Below are 16,871 nucleotides of genomic sequence, written 5' to 3' on the forward strand. Positions count from 1 at the left end.
GTATCATTACTTGATCCATTATGTCTCTTATTGTATGAAATATAAGAATATGGATCTCATATTTGAGGGGGAATTTTTTTTTTTATTTAATCAATTTCACTAGACCCAAACTGAGCAAAAATATGCAATTTAGTGTCGTTGCTGATATTTATATCTCCAGATTTTTGTAACAGAATAACAGACTACAGTATTTACATAAAATGCAATGTAAGTTTCAGTTGTCACTCAATGTCTCCTAATAATATGTCTTAGAAAGATTATATTTAAATGCATATTGTTATGGATAATTTAGAGGAGCAATATACATTCCTCAAAAGCCTAATCTATCATATTTGATTTTTTTTTACAATGATATATATATATATATATATATATATATATATATATTTTATGGATAATCAAGTTGCTTCAGTTCAGTAAATGTTCATGTTAAAACATTACCAAAAATATAAAAGTTATAAAAATCAGTAAAGATTTCACAGCAAAAAGACATATATACCGCAAAGGGGACATTTGTAGAAATATACTAAAACGACTTTTATTTGCTAAAAAAGCATAAACTATCAATCAGACATCATAGAAATGTGCATATCAAACATGATAGAATAGGTTTTATAGGTTTAATTGTTGATATTTTGTCATTTCAAAAGCAGGGATCTGTCTTTTAATATGCTGCTCTGTTATTTGATCTTTGTCTTTCAGACATGGATTCGCTGCGCATACTGCTATACTCCCTCATATTCCTGCTGAGCGTGTTTGGTAATCTGCTCATCATTGTGGTTTTGGTGGCGAATAAGCGAATGCGGACGGTGACCAACTCATTCCTGCTCTCCCTGGCCATTAGTGATCTTATGATGGCTGTTTTCTGTATGCCATTTACTCTTATTCCCAACCTGCTGGAGGATTTCATCTTTGGAGCTGCTATGTGCAAGATTGTGGCCTATCTTATGGGTAAGATGGACTGTCATTTCTTCAAATGCACTGGCTTTAAGCACTATTCCCTAAATCTGCAGAAATGTATGTGCCTTCAAAATGTTGAAAGATATTCTTTTTTTTTTCACTTTTCAGTTTAGTCTATCCAGGTGCAATCATCAATGAAATGCTTGCTGGGGCATGAATATTTAAATTAAGTCAGTCTTTTCTGTGCAAACAAGCCTTCCTTGATTTAAAAAAAAAGACGTGTTTGAATACATTTTCTCTCAATCGTGGCAGCAGTAATTCATCATGATCAATGATGGAATAAAGCGTTATAACTGAATTGATGCACTGTGTGGTAAAGTGGCCGATGCTCGCCACACCTAAGGATTAAGAATTATTGCTTGTATTATTATTTTGGACATTTATGTTATTCACTCAAAAACTCTATAACTCTAGCTGAAAATAATTCAATTCCACATATGGGGAACCTAAATGAACTGAAGTAAAGCCCAATAAAAAAGTAAATCTTAAAAAAATTAATAAAAAAAAATCCCTCTCTTAAAAATATTCTGCCCATGTTCAGTTAACGCCAATGAATGATTCATGTACCAGCACAAATGGATTAAGTAACTTTTATTTTACCAATTTAAACCTGGGTGCTAAGACAAGGATTAAACCTAGTCTCAGACTAAAGTGGATTTTTAAGATGTTTAAACTGAAAGCAACTTTCACTGACATATCTTAAAATAATTATGTCAGTGCCATTGTATTGTCTTAAGATGCACATCAGTAATGTTTTTTTTTTTTTTTTTTTTTTTTTTTTTTTTAAACACCTTTCTAAAAGCTACTTAAATATCCTAATTGAACTAAGGCCTAAACCTGGCTTAATCTAAGCCATGATTTTGAAACCAAGCCTAAGTGAGCACAATTAAATTAATCTTTGACAAAATGTTCAAGTAGGCCTGTGTTGCATTATTTCATTTTTAAAAAGTAAACTGAGCAAGTAGTTTTTAGCTGTATATGAACAATACTCTGTAATAGACCTGATGAACAGCAGTTAATGTCAACTATACATCAAAACAGTCAAAAGTATTTTTAAAAGAATTGTGTGCATATTTAACATCCATGATCTAAATAATATTCATGAGCCAATCATCCACATCACAGTTACTTTTTAAAACAAAGTGTGGTTACACTTTATTTTAAAGTGTCCTTGTTACAGTATAACTATACATTTAGGTATTTTAATGCATTTAACTATACATTAGGTTATTGTAAAGTGTCCTTGTTACAGTGTAACTATACATTTATATACATTTATAAATATTTTTAGAGTTAGGATTAGGGTTTGGGGTTGCACTTTATTTTACAGTATGTGCTCTTACGTGTACTGGGTGGTAATTACATGGGTTAAGGTTAGGTTTAAGGGTAGGTTCAGGGTTAGTATAGTTATTACACAGTTATTGTAATCACTATAATAAGTACATATTATGTATGTGTGGGAAAGGACTGTCAAATAAAGTGCTGCTACCAGGTTTGGTTCAGGGTTAGTTGCATATAATTAGCATAATTTACTATTACTACAGTAAGTACATGTAACGTGTAACAAAGACACTGTGAAATAAAGTGTTTCCCAATGTGTCATAATAGTTTACACACATTTCCAATAATTTATTTGGTATTTCCTGTACATCTCTTTGCAGAAGCTGTTTCACTGTGGCTCCCAAACTGCAGTGCACATATTTACAGACCCTTTCCAAAATATTTGAACATCATGGAAAAGTTTATTTATTTCCATAATTCCATTCAAAACGTTAAACTTCCATAGATTATAGATTCAGGGCCCACAACTTAAACGATTTCAAGAATTTAGTTGTTTATTTGTACATAATTTGGGCTTCCAGCTCATAAAACCCATGAAAACAGGATTTAAAAAAATTAGAATATTACATGAAATCACACAGTGATACCATGGTCATTGAACCAGGTTTTGGTTCTTTTGGCAGTGTGGGCAGGTGCAAATCCTGCTGGAAAATGAAGGAAGCATGAAGTGCTCTGAAAATGTCCTGGTAGACGGCTGCGTTGACTCTGGATTTAATAAAGCACAGTGGACCAAAGTCCTCTTTTCTGATGAGAGCAAATTTTGCATCTCATTTGGAAACCAAGGTCCCAGAGTCTGGAGGAAGAATGGAGAGGCACACAATCCAAGATGCTTGAAGTCCAGTGTGAAGTTTCCACAGTCTGTGTTGGTTTGGGGAGCCATGTCATCGGCTGGTGTTGGTCCACTGTGCTGTCCACTCAACGCAGCCGTCTACCAGGACATTTTCAGAGCACTTCATGCTTCCTTCAGCAGACAAGCTTTATGGAGATGCTGACTTCATTTTCCAGCAGGATTTGCACCTGCCCACACTGCCAAAAGAACCAAAACCTGGTTTAATGACCATGGTATCACTGTGTAATTACTGTGTGATTTCATGTAATATTCTAATTTTTTTGACATCCTGCTTTCGTGGGTTTTATGAGCTGGAAGCCCAAATTATGTACAAATAAACAACTAAATACTTGAAATCGTTTAAGTTGTGGGCCCTGAATCTATAATCTATGGAAGTTTAACGTTTTGAATGGAATTATGGAAATAAATAAACTTTTCCATGATATTCTAATTTTTTGGAAAGGGTCTGTATATGATTCAAGTCAAATTTGCTATGTGAGACTACTGTTAAATTGTAATACAATTACCTGGATTTCAGATCTTGGCACTGACTCTCACTTTGAGAAATTAGCCACTGATGTAGGCATATGTATGAATGCACCCAGCTTGATCTGCACTTTTTCATGGATCACTACCTCCCTAATTGAAAGTCAATGCCCATTCAGTACCAACCGATACAATGCCAAGGTCAGATTTGACACACAAGGGCTTCTGGCAAATGGATTGAAGGGAAACACAACAATAAAGTGAGACAGTTAAACAACCTTAAGACAGTTCTGTTCTGGACAGCAGCGGACTACTGTATATTGTAGCATATTTGCAAAAAAAGTCATGGGCACAAAGTCAAAAGAAACTAATCAGCTATGGTGACTCGAAAACAATTACACTGTCATGATTTGTCCTTGCACGCATGGCGATCAGATAGAGTTTCTAAAGGATGTTTTTCTCCAGCATTATGGTCACTGTCTGATGGAGGCCCTGGAGATGACATAGTTCAGAAGAGAGCAGATCTTATTTGCTTGAGTGTGTGCGAGCGGCCCGCGGCCCACACAGTGTCGGGAGTGCGAAAGGGCAGCACATCCAACACGCAGTGCCAAACACAGCCTCCCTCCCACTGTTTGTTTTTTGATGAGGCGGAGAAGGAAGGGGATTTGTAAAGCAAAGAACAATTTCCCTGGGATGAGCTCTGGTGCGGAGGGCGAGATCAGATCAAAGCTCTTGGGGCATCGGGGTAATTCCTCAAACATGAGGGGTTGTCGGAAATCTCGCTTTACAACGTTCACCAACAAGAATGCCATTTCGTAATGTTTTTCAGAAAGCTTTGTACTTTTAGGAGAACGTATTAAGGATTTGTCACTTTCAATTTTGCAAGGCATCAAGCTATCGGAAAAAATCACAGATGTGCAGTGAATACAACGATAAGAGCAACTGAATCAGAAAACCTGGTGGATAAACTATTTAGATACGATCTTTAAGCTTTTGACTGCAGTTTGCGCATTGTAAATGTACCGATTTTGATCAAAAATGTCATTCTGCTTTATCACAGGAATTTCCGTCTGCATATCTACCTTCAGTCTGGTGGCTATAGCCATTGAGAGGTACAGTGCCATTTGCAACCCGCTGAAGTCACGTGCATGGCAGACCCGATCCCACGCCTACAAAGTCATCGCTTCCACTTGGGTTCTGTCCTTCCTTATTATGATACCCTATCCCATTTTCAGCACCCTGATTAAGTTGAACAAACCCAACAACATCACGGCTCACATGTGCCGCCATGACTGGCCGAAGATCGAGGTGGAGCAAGCGTGGTAAGTGCTCATGTGTGGAGTAACACACTTATCAGGGCTCCAGACAGCGACCATTTTTTGAGAATGAGCGAGTCAAAATTTGACGTGGTCGCATTTGTGCGAGTGCATAAACAGTGTGTGCCTACCTGCACTTGCGTTAGGGACTTATTTAATCTGTCACGAATTATCGACTACGGCAAATCGGCTATTCTCCCGTAGTAGACGGTTACAGTAGAACGTCAAAAAATAGTTGTTAAATTCATGCATGCGCAACAGAAAACCAAAATGCTGTTGCCGTTGTGTCAGCAGCTGCTGCTTAAAGTCCCTATTTTCAATCATTTACACGCGCACGAATGATAAAATGCACAAGTTAGGAATTCAGGAAATTTAGGATTGTCGTCTAAAAATGCAGAGCTTTAAAAAACAAAGTGTGGAGGGTGAGGATGCTGGTGAAAATGACGAGCCAACGCGGCAGCATACTAGACTAGACTAGACCAGTTGACTAGAGCACAGGTGTGGACAGGGAGGAACCGAGTGAGCAAAGGAATATAATAAATACATATGTTTATGTTTAATTATATAAAATTAGGTCTGTCAAAATTAGTGGATTAACGCATGCAACACTTGAGTGGAATCAGGACAGGACCAGAGTCAGACTCAAACCTGGTTCCTCCTGAGCCAACAGTGTCCAGAACATGTGCACAGACCACTACACCACAGCTCTGACAGTTTCAGGCTGATATACAAACAATATTTTGAAGCACTATTTCAATAGAGCCATAGAGGTTACAAACGTTTGGGCTTAGTATGATTTATTTTTTTAATACTTTAATTAAATATTGAATACTTGTATTATTAAATACAATTCTTTTATTCTGTGAGGACACATTCAATTGATAAAAACTGACAGTAAAGACATTAATTTTACAAAACATTGCTATTTCAAATAAATGCTGTTCTTTTGAACTTTTTTATTCATCAAAGAATCCTGAAATAAAATGTATCAATGGTTTACACTATTATCAAAATGTTCCAATGGTCGTGTCTAGGTGCAGGTCCACCATCGGATCAGGATACTGCCCGGATCTGGCTGACTACATTATGCGTTTTGGTCGTGTCTAGGCGCAGGTCCACCATCTGATCTGGATATGGCCTGCATCCAGCTAACTACAGTAAACCTCGGGATAAACAGAGAGACTAAAATTTTTAGGATGATCCAAAGCAAACAAATAGCTGATTGGTTTTCCTCTACAGGGTAGCTCTGTGGGCATAAGTATCCAGCGCTTTTACTGGATACACAAGGTTCAGCTTTTCCTGGTCCTGATCTCTGAAATGAGGAGGGCAGAAGGTTTGCAGAACATTAGGCAGAGGTTTATTGGTCGGCTGCTTGGGGACATAGCTTGGCTTTGGGTAAAGGAATGCCTTGACCTTGAAACTCAAGGCACCTGGGGGATACCGACAGGGCCTGAATATCTTCTACTCTCTTTAGAGAATATATAGCTAGAAGGAACACAGTTTTTAAGGTCAGAAACTTTTCCGAAACTGTCTCAAGGGACTAAAAGGGAGCCGCAGATAGACCTTCTAGCACAATATCCAGATCCCAAGCTGGAACTCTGGTATTGGTACAAATTGGAATTGGTACAAATTGCAGGCCTAAGCCTCAAAGCGCCACGAAGAAAACGTGTTCTTAACGGGTCCCTCCCCACAGATACACCATCCAAAGGGACGTGGTAAGCTGCTATGGCTGCCACATACACCACATATGGTGCCACATACACCACATACTGCCACATACACCTTTAGTATGGAAGAGGATAGCCCAGTACTCTAGTTCTGAACCAACCGGGCAGTTAACTGGATCCCAGTGTCGCACTGTCTCCACTTCAAGGCATAAAGCTTCCTTGTGGAAGGAGCTCTGCAGTGAAGTATGGTCTCAACAGTTGAGAGACCTGAGTCTATGAGTTGGGCTCCCTCAGAAGCCAAACCCACAGGTTCCATATCTCAGGGCAGGGGTGAAGGATCACACCTCCCGCCTGAGATAGAATATTCTGCTCGGGCAGTACGGTTCTACTAGGAGTAGACTTAATCCGTCCCGGCGGACCAGAGCAATCAGGGGGGCTGGGTGTGTTAGGGAGAACCAAAGTGGACAGTGAGTTGTATCCTGAGACGCAAACAGATCCACTTCAGCTTGGCCATAAACCTCCTATATAAGTTACACCACCTCGGGATGAAGTTTGCATTCCCCGGGCCTCAGCCCCTGCCTCGACAGGATGTCTGCTCCTACATTCTGGTACCCCGGGATCAGTGGCGGCTGCTGGTCTTTCAAAGAGGGGAAGCTCATTTTCGGCCTACATCATAAAAATTGTCCATTTATTTATACATAAATTCTGCCCAACGTTCCTTTTCAAGAAAATGCTCTGTGACCCTGACGTTCCAACTAGGCGTTTTTTCCAGTCACTTGACCAGTGTCCTCTCAATGGCCAGCAGAGTTAGGTATAATTGTATAAATGTAATAATATAATAAAGGTATAAATAATAATATAATAAAGTAGAACACTACTAATAATAATAATATATTTGTAATTATTTTAATAATTATTTTTTAATTATTACTAATAATAATATAAAAAATATAATAAGTAATAATATAATAAAGGTATAAATGTATAATTGTGTGAAATGTATTATGAAAATTGGCTAGCAATTTTGACAAGCAAATACCAAGAAATAGGTTGCTGCAGTTTGTCTTTTGACTACACTTGAAAAATCCGCGATGGACTGAGCTCGAATAGCTTCAGCGACTTTTTATTGTATGAAATCACTGTCAATCAAAAGGAGATGCAGCCTTTCGCCAGACCCTCCAATCATCACGCAGAAGCCCGGAGTCCAGGCCAGCCCACTCCTCCATTCACCCCCAGAGACGCTGAGTGTCCGTGGGCGGGACATAATCGCAGCATTTATCCAATGACCGTCTAGTTTCGAAGCACTGAAAAAAACAGTTCAAAGCAGCCCCATTGAAGTCAATGGACGCTGGGCTTCAACAGGGAAATGCACTGTGACGCTACGGGAATGTATGAGAAGGAAATCGAGTCAGCCGACCTGCTATATGTAACTGATTCTGAACAAACTCGTCTTTGAGATGAACGTTTTCTAATGCATTTTTAGTCAATAAAATGTTAACACAATAGTACATATTTGACCATACATTTTTTAACATTATAGGGGAAGTCGAGCTTCCCTTGCAGTCTTAAAGAAACCCCCACTGCCCGGGATGTATACCACTCTCAGAGAGAGCATCTTCTCTAGGGACCACAGGATGATTTGGTGCGCCAGTTTGCATAGTGGACGCAAACGCAGACCCCCCTGGTGATTTATGTAAGAGACTACCAATGTGTTGTGTGTGCGGAAGAGCACATGATGGCCTCTCAGGTCTGGGAGGAAGTGCTTTAATGCCATGAAGACAGCCATCATCTCCAGGCATTGTATGTGCCAAGAGACATGATGACTCCTCCAAAGACCCTGAGGTGAGCGGCCTTCCATTACCGCTCTCCAGCCCATGAGAGAAGCATCTGTCATGAGTGTGACGCGATGACAATGAGCTTCTAACACAGGACCTTGAGAAAAGAACCAATGTTTAATCCATATAACCAATCAAGTTGGATGCAGCTGCCATCAGAATGAACAGTCTCTGGAATGGTTTCACAGTGAGTGACTGGCCTAGCTTTAGCTCCTTTACGACTGAGGATCACAGCAACACGACCGGGCGATTAGTAATTAAAAAAAAAAATATATATATATATATATATATAAAAAAAAAAAAATATATATATATATATATTACTCACCCCAAATTTTTGAATAGTAGTGTACATTTAGAGAATTGCCTAGTTTACACCTTATAGTTGTCTCCACATACTAAGGGCCAGATTTACTAACAGCTTGCGCAAACCCTATTTTGGTGTTAAATAGAGACACAAAGTGAAAAATTTGCGCTGAAAAGGCACCTTAAATGCATTTGTAGGAGTTTCCCTTTCAGACTCAAAATTTATGGTAGGAGAGTATTTAAATGAATAATGTAAGGTGATTTACTAAGGTTTGCACTATTCAATTTGTGCAATGTTTCAAACCAGACGCTAATTTGAGCTGCTCTTGGTAGATTACGCTGGTCATTATGGAAATGATCCAGCTGTGTCTGTGTTCTTTCATTTGCGTCATCAGTAGATCACGCTCAGAACTTTCCACTCCCATCTGCGCTTTTTTGGAATTGCGCTGTCACGCTAATTTGCCCTTTTTAGTAAATCTTGAACAATCTTCTATGTTGGGTAAGAAAAAAATTTATTTAACATTGTAAAAAAAAAAAAAAAAACACTTCAGCCATAATCATTAAACATGTCACACTGACTGTAACAAGATAAAATTGCTTACTAATCTTGTCTATGCAAAGTTAAATCCAGCTCCAGTCATGACGTACATTTGCTAAACCCTTTTACTTTCACCTGATAAAGTACAAGAACATCAGATGTTACCATCTTCAAAATAAAGTGCTTTATTTAAAACATGAGATGCACATTTCTGTTTTTAAAGCCTCCAGAACGCATTGCCCACATATACTTCTCTTATACTATACACTCTCAGAAAAAAAGGTACAAAAGCTGTCACTGTGGCTGTACCTTTTCAAAAGGTACACCTTTGTACCTAAAGAGTGCATATAAGTCCCTCAAAGGTACATATTGGTACCAAACGTGTACATATTAGTACCTAAATGGTACATATTAAAACCCTTTTGAAGGGTACTGTCCCAGTGACAGCTTTTGTACCTTTTTTTCTGAGAGTGTATATATTATACTCTTATACTGCATACCTGTAAACACAATGTTTGTTCTCAAATTGACATACAGATTCAAATTATTGTCTGTAGTAATTGAGAGCATGATACAGATGCTGTCCATAGAGCTTAAGTTGTTTTGAACCTGGAACATCCCTTTAATGGGAAAAACATCCCGTTATTAGTCATAATGTAACATCATTGGTTGTCTGTGTCTGTCTCTATACAAGACAAAAACAGAGAAACATATAAAGAAGGAGCCAATGTCTTAATCAGCTGGCTGCCTCTTGCGACACATTCATGTTTTATGACAGCTACTGCTATGTACATAGACAGCAAGGGATGACAACAGTATTCTCCCTCTCTCTCTCTCTCTCTCTCTCTCTCTTCCTTTGAGTTTGCTTGTACACTTTCCTTATTCTTTCTGAATATAGGCTAGGCATGTAATAGGCATTGTTAGGCACAAATATGTTTCCTTCAAGATGTGCGGATGCATGGCTATGCACTTCTGATGTTAATTACTTAGATTTAAAATAATTCATAATTATAATCAGAATAAATCTGTATAATCAGAATAAATCTGTATATAATTTAAAATCTTTTGAATTATCCGCGTGAAACATTTTTCAAGTCTAATAGAGAATGTTGGTTGAAGAGCAAGCTTGTGTGATGATTGGGAATTTCAAAAGGTTTATCTTTGTTTCAGGTGCATCCTGTTGCTATTTGTTCTGTTCTTCATTCCTGGAGTGGTGATGATCATCGCTTATGGGCTCATATCTCGTGAGCTCTACCGTGGAATACAGTTTGAATTGGAACAGAAGAAGGGACAGTGCGGTGAGACCTATGAAGGCGATAACACAGTACAATCTGATTTAGTGTCATTTTTTAGTAAGCCCCAGACCATCCTAAAGGGTATTAACTGTGCTAGTCGCTGTGACCATATTGCATGACCTGCCCTGAGGACTTAATTGTCTATGTGTACAGTCGTAGCCAGTCCTAAGTAATGAAATGTGACCTATAGGACTTTCAAAAAGATAATTGCAGCTGTGAAAAATTTCCGTAACTGCCCCTAAAAAAATAAGGACAAAAGGAGGCAATATAGACTTGAATATTTCCTTGAAATTGCTCATTAATGGAGCCCTTAGAAGTTAATCTATGCTGGATTGCTTTGATTATGTCCCATCCTGAATTCCGCTGTTCTGACTAAATCACATTCTATTAATGTTATAAATATGCCCCATTTCCCCTGGGCTGCAGTAATCTAGCATTCAAACTCTCCAGTGCTGAGTCACCACTCTACCCATTAAGATGTTTTCAGTTGAATTAGCAAAATGTAATTTCCTTTCCCATTTTTATTGCTAATAATTTGTGCAAAAGATGGAAACTCAAGAATGTCAAAATACAACCTGCTGTGGGGTCTTATAAATGTTATTGTTTAGTGAAAGAAACAAGAGCTGTGAAATGTAATAAGAAATGTAACAATTATGATTCCATTTAACGCTTCCTTAAGGTAGGGGTTCTCAACTCTGGCCCTTGAGGTGTTACACAATAGTACATATTTGACCATTATTTTTTTGACATTATAGGGGAAGCCGAGCTTCCCTTGCAGGATATCCCCACTGATATATATATATATATATATATATATATGTATATATACAGTGCAATGCATAAGTGAATACACCCATGCTAAAGTTGACTAAAAAGAGGAATAAAAAATCATATTTTGGAAATTGAACTTAATGCCTTAATTTAAAAAATTAGGAAAAATCCAACCTTTAAGGACACCAATTTTCTTTGTGAATGAATAATGTATCGTAAATAAATAAATGTTCTTCCTTAAAATACATGGTGCATAAGTGAGTACACCCCTATGTTAAATTCCCAAGTATTAAAAAAAAAAAAAAAAATTAGGATACTATGCATCCTGATAAAGTTCCCTTGGCCTTTGGAATTAAAATAGCCCCACATCATCACATAGCCTTCACCATACCTAGAGATTGGCATGGGGTACTTTCCATAAGATCATCTCTCAATGCAAATCAAACTAGCTTTTAGGCTAACTGAAATAAAACCATGCCAATCTCTAGGTATGGTGAAGGCTATGTGATGATGTGGGGCTATTTTAATTCCAAAGGCCAAGGGAACTTTATCAGGATGCATAGTATCCTAAAAAAAAAAAAAAAAAAAAAACTTAAAAATAAAAATCTGCCTGCCTCTATGGGAATTTAACATAGGGGTGTACTCACTTATGCACCATGTATTTTAAGGAAGAACATTTATTTATTTACGATACATTATTCATTCACAAAGAAAATTGGTGTCCTTAAAGGTTGGATTTTTCCTAATTTTTTAAATTAAGGCATTAAGTTCAATTTCCAAAATATGATTTTTTTATTCCTCTTTTTAGTCAACTTTAGCATGGGTGTATTCACTTATGCATAGCACTGTATATATATATATATATATATATATATATATATATATATGGCCACATTTATACTGCAAAGATGGTAATTTTTTTGTACACGACCAATAGAAAACAAGATGTGTGCTGCATGTCATGACAACAACAAAGCGGTTTTGATGCAGCATTTCATTCACAAAAAAAAAAAAAAAGCCTAAAGCCTGAGCTTACCTAAAACGTTAACACTTTTTTTTTTTTTTTTATCTGCCACCTTAGAACTACAGTACATTCAGCAAATGCAAATCTGCTTCAAAATGTAAGCCTTCTCTTGATGTGTGTTTATCTCAGTACTCAGAGCTTCTTTTTAAGGAAAATGCAATGTTTTCTCTACAGGAATGAAAAATGGTATTAGCGCCACAGTCTTATGTCCCAGCGATGACGGAGACGGCTGCTACATCCAGGTGTCCAAGAGGCCCAACTCCATGGAGATGTCAGCCCTCACCCCAACGGGCTCCGCAAAGGTGGACCGACCCCGTAGCAATACCTCCGAGGCTAAACTGATGGCAAAGAAGCGAGTGATCCGTATGCTCATCGTCATCGTGGCCATGTTCTTCATCTGCTGGATGCCCCTATACTCCGTTAACACCTGGAAAGCGTTTGACCTTCCCTCCGCCCACAGGGCTCTCTCTGGAGCCCCCATCTCGTTCATCCACCTCCTGTCCTACACCTCTGCCTGCGTCAACCCCATCATCTACTGCTTTATGAACAAGCGTTTTCGAAAGGCGCTTCTCACCACTTTCTCTTGCTGCTGCTGGCCCTGCCGTAGAAGAGGCTTCAGGGAAGGTGACGATGAGGTCACTGCCACCGGAGCGTCCATGTCTAAGTTCAACTACACCACTGTCAGCACAATGGGACCGTGCTGATTCTCAGAGGACCAAGGCTGGGAAAGATGGAGGAGAACTGGGGTTGATGTTGACATATTGTCAGGGTTTACACTTTGGTAGAAGGGAGCGGCTGTATTCAAATGGACAGACTTAGATTGTTTATCGCCTACTTGCAACCAAGCAAACCACATCATTGGTCGTTGTTTTATGATCCATCACAAACTCGCTAGAGACTATAAATGTATAAATGTATATACTTAAGGTGGTGTCCCACAGGCCGCCCTAAAACAACTCAGTAGGAGCGGTTACACCAACCTCATCCTCTTCTGTTGAAGGTCTGTTACTTGTTACTCTCACTCATTAAGAATGCAAAAGAAAGACTAAATGACGAAACAATTATTTCTGACTGAATTAGGAAGTCATTTTGGTGTTGCAGAACCCCAGAAAAACACTCATTTATGCAACCACAATGAATAACAAGCAGCGTTTGATGCATGTGGTTTAGAGTTTGCTGAGAGGAATTTTGGATCAGATTCAAACCTGACAACGATTCTTCAGGATGAGAAGAAGCTCACTGGTCGGCCTTATCGTGATAATGGTAATGTCAAAAATGCGATTGTCAGAGTCCATCAACTCAGCAGGAAGCAGAGTTTCTGGAGTCGTTAGCACTCATCGAGGGATGGCTACATGCACTGATCTCCTATGATTCTCATACAACTATGTAAATGACTGACAATAGCTAGTGGAATGCACGCCTTAGACATTGTATGTGAAGTTATCCTTTTGTTGTAGATTTAAGTGCCTGCATAATTCTTTAAAATCTGTTCTGAGTTCAAGGTTTTCTTCAGAGTAGTAGTCGCATAATGTAAAATATTTCACTTATGTGATGTGATCAGAACTCTTGAACACAGACATATAACAGCTCTCCAAAGTCTGAGGTAGCATGCTTGTAGTCACAATATTCTACAGTATTACAAACACCTAATGTGGTGGTTAATGATGATGGTCTGTTGCTAGACAAGACAATGATTTTGGCAATTGGTTTCATCCCATTTTTTGGAGCCAAAGAGGTTTTGTTTTATTTTGAAATATGTCCTTCATGGCCTTCACAATCTGTGACTCATCGTCTTGAGTTGCGGTAAATGCAGGTCACTTCAACTGAACGAGAACGTAAGACACCCGATTAGGTTAAACTCATGCCGATCTGTCATAATCTCACAGACTGATTTATGACTGCTTTTACATGCTCTCATAAATTGTATAGAAATATTATCTTATTAAGGTCCTTATATATGGTCCTCAAATAGGATCATTCAAACCTGATTTGTGATTGTTTCATTTCTCCTTCTTTTAGAAGAGAAAAAATAAAAATAAAAATTTGAGGCAGGTTAGAGAAAGAGAGTCAGATATTAATGAGAATTAATGTCAGATATTTTTGATGCCCATGGGAGGTGAGACTTGAGTCAGTAAAAATGGTCGAAGCCACTAAAATAGAAAACATCAAATTCATGGCTGCCTTTAAGTAAAATTAAACTACTGCCAAAGTGAGAACCTGCAGTGATAAGTATGTTGCACTTTCTCAGCCACTTTGAAATTAAAGAAAAAATTAAGAAAATCAAGCTGAAATTTAGTAGGAGGTTATGACATACTTGTTGTGGTATCTTGTTTATATATATAATTATTCATAAATTTGCATGTACACCATTTATTTTGAAAAATTATTCATCTGCAATTTGCATCCAAACATAATTACTAACATTATTACTAACTTATTAGTAAGTGGTCACATTGACTGTAAGTCAATCCCAGGGGAACTTTTAAACATATAAAGTAGTAATTAGTTAGAATAGCTCATTTTGATTCATGTCATGATGTTTTTCAGTTCCATTATTATGAAAGAAAACCAAATAATAGGCACCATTAATGAAACAATGAAGGTAAATTGGTCATAAAACAATTCTCACACAACTGATTTGAACTGCATACATTTCAGCAATAAGACTTGTTTTACAACTCTGATGACTATGGAGGTTTTCATAGACTTGTTTTCACCCAAATTCACATTTCTGGTTTGGTGTTGATGAAGCTCTACTGATAGGGCTTTTGAGATACATAACACAAAAATGCTTGGGAAACTCTGGTTTTAAAAGATGGCACTGAGTTACTTCTGTCTGTATACTTTACATTGCTCATGTTCACTTCAAACATCATTATGTGCAAAAGGTTTCTTTACATCGTAGATCCAGTTGAGCATAAATCGAGCTCCCTGGAATATTCCTATTACTCTCCCTTCTGTTTATTTTGTCACCTATCTTCTCTTTTCCAAATGTCTGTCCCTTTCTTCCCTGCTTTCTATGTTTCTCTTTTTTTCCCTTGGCTTTCTAATTAATGTGCATCTGCTCTCTGAACCTACTTTGCAGTGAACAATGTCAGTAATGTACTGATATCTTGTTATCCACACTCCTCCCCAGCCCTGATGGCCGCCCATCACACAGCACCCCTTTTAAACCTGCCAATTCCCCCATTAAATGTATGCCGCTTGGCCATCCAAACTTTCCCTGATGCACCAGCCAGGGTTTTAATAGCATCCTTCCCCTGTGTTGCTCATGCCTTGGATAATGGGTCGGTATTCAGGATCACACACAAAGATTAGTTTTATTAGATCCTCCAGACAATGTTGTCAGATTCACTTGTTTCTGCCATTTTTAAACAGCATCCCATTAGTATTTTGAGATCGGAAAAGGTGATGGCATTTGTGGTTGAAACTGACCATTTGAACTCTTCCTGATTGCAAGCTTTGAAAAAGGATCGAAATACTTTTAAATGACCCAATCTTTAAATTGCATTGCATCACTCAGTCTTCAAGAGGGTTTGGATGGATGTCTGTTTGGCAGATGTTTCAGTTTTATTCTAATTAGAAGAGAAATGAGGTCAGCAGATGCATTTAGTTCTGACCTTTCCAAGCCCACCATGACTCCTTTTTTATGAGACCAATGAAACCAATGTATAGCCAGTGTTACAGATCCTCCTGTGAATGACGTTTTGAAGCAAACGTCAGGTTTGGATCCAGACTAAAACCATGTGTTCCCTCTGGAAAAACAACTGGCATGCTACAAAATGTTTTCTTATTAATAGTATAAAAAAGTCCACAAAGCAAGAGAAAAACCCATAACTTGGTAAATTTAGTAAGAATACGTTTTGAAGTGTGAAAGCAATAGTAAAATGTAACACAGCCTGCTGTAGCTGGCACATATGTCGTTTGTGAAAGATAATATGGATACGACCCTATTGTGAATTCAATGTTTCATAGGCCACCACTTTTTTGTTGTTGCACAAAACAGGCTAGTTTAATTCAGGAAATGCTCTCATGAAGGAAACATTTGACGTAATGTTTTTGGATTAGCGGAACATGGAATCAATTAAACTCTAAACACTTAAATGAATACGTCCGAACAGACAGCAACAACATCTGCCATGTTAATCCAGTGAAACAATAAGCTTTTAGAGATGGCAAACAACTGTAGAAAAGTCATTTCATAAATGAGCTGAGGGACACTTTAATTAGTCGGACATCATAACGCCTGCCTCTGCCTGGAGGCGTTTCACTGTTGTTAATGCTCTCAGACTTGGGTGCTAGGGCTGAAAATGGTAAGGCTGTAAAACATTGATTTCCCTGAGGTGTGTTTGAGAAGTCTACGGTGAGAGCTTCGAACACATTGTGCTATTGTGGCCCACAGCTCTCTTCTGATTAATAGGATATAATCTGAAGCCTAAACTAACCACATTCTTCATGGTGTTAAACCAACAGACAACTCAAGTGTTCTCATTAGATTACATA

General features: G+C 38.1%; 1 protein-coding gene across 1 annotated transcript in view; it reads left to right on the forward strand.

Annotated features, from left to right (window-relative positions):
- Positions 1-14,976, forward strand: part of cckbrb (cholecystokinin B receptor b) — a 53,757-nt gene extending 38,781 nt beyond the window's left edge. The window contains exons 2-5 of the mRNA XM_084420302.1: positions 703-951; positions 4,677-4,938; positions 10,449-10,576; positions 12,543-14,976. Coding sequence (XP_084276428.1) covers positions 703-951; positions 4,677-4,938; positions 10,449-10,576; positions 12,543-13,072 — 1,169 coding nt within the window. The 3' untranslated portion in view covers positions 13,073-14,976. The remainder of the gene's footprint in view (positions 1-702; positions 952-4,676; positions 4,939-10,448; positions 10,577-12,542) is intronic.
- The last annotated feature ends 1,895 nt before the right edge of the window (positions 14,977-16,871 follow it).

Source organism: Rutilus rutilus (genome assembly GCF_951802725.1).
Source record: "Rutilus rutilus genome assembly, chromosome: 10".
Lineage (NCBI taxonomy): Eukaryota > Metazoa > Chordata > Actinopteri > Cypriniformes > Leuciscidae > Rutilus > Rutilus rutilus.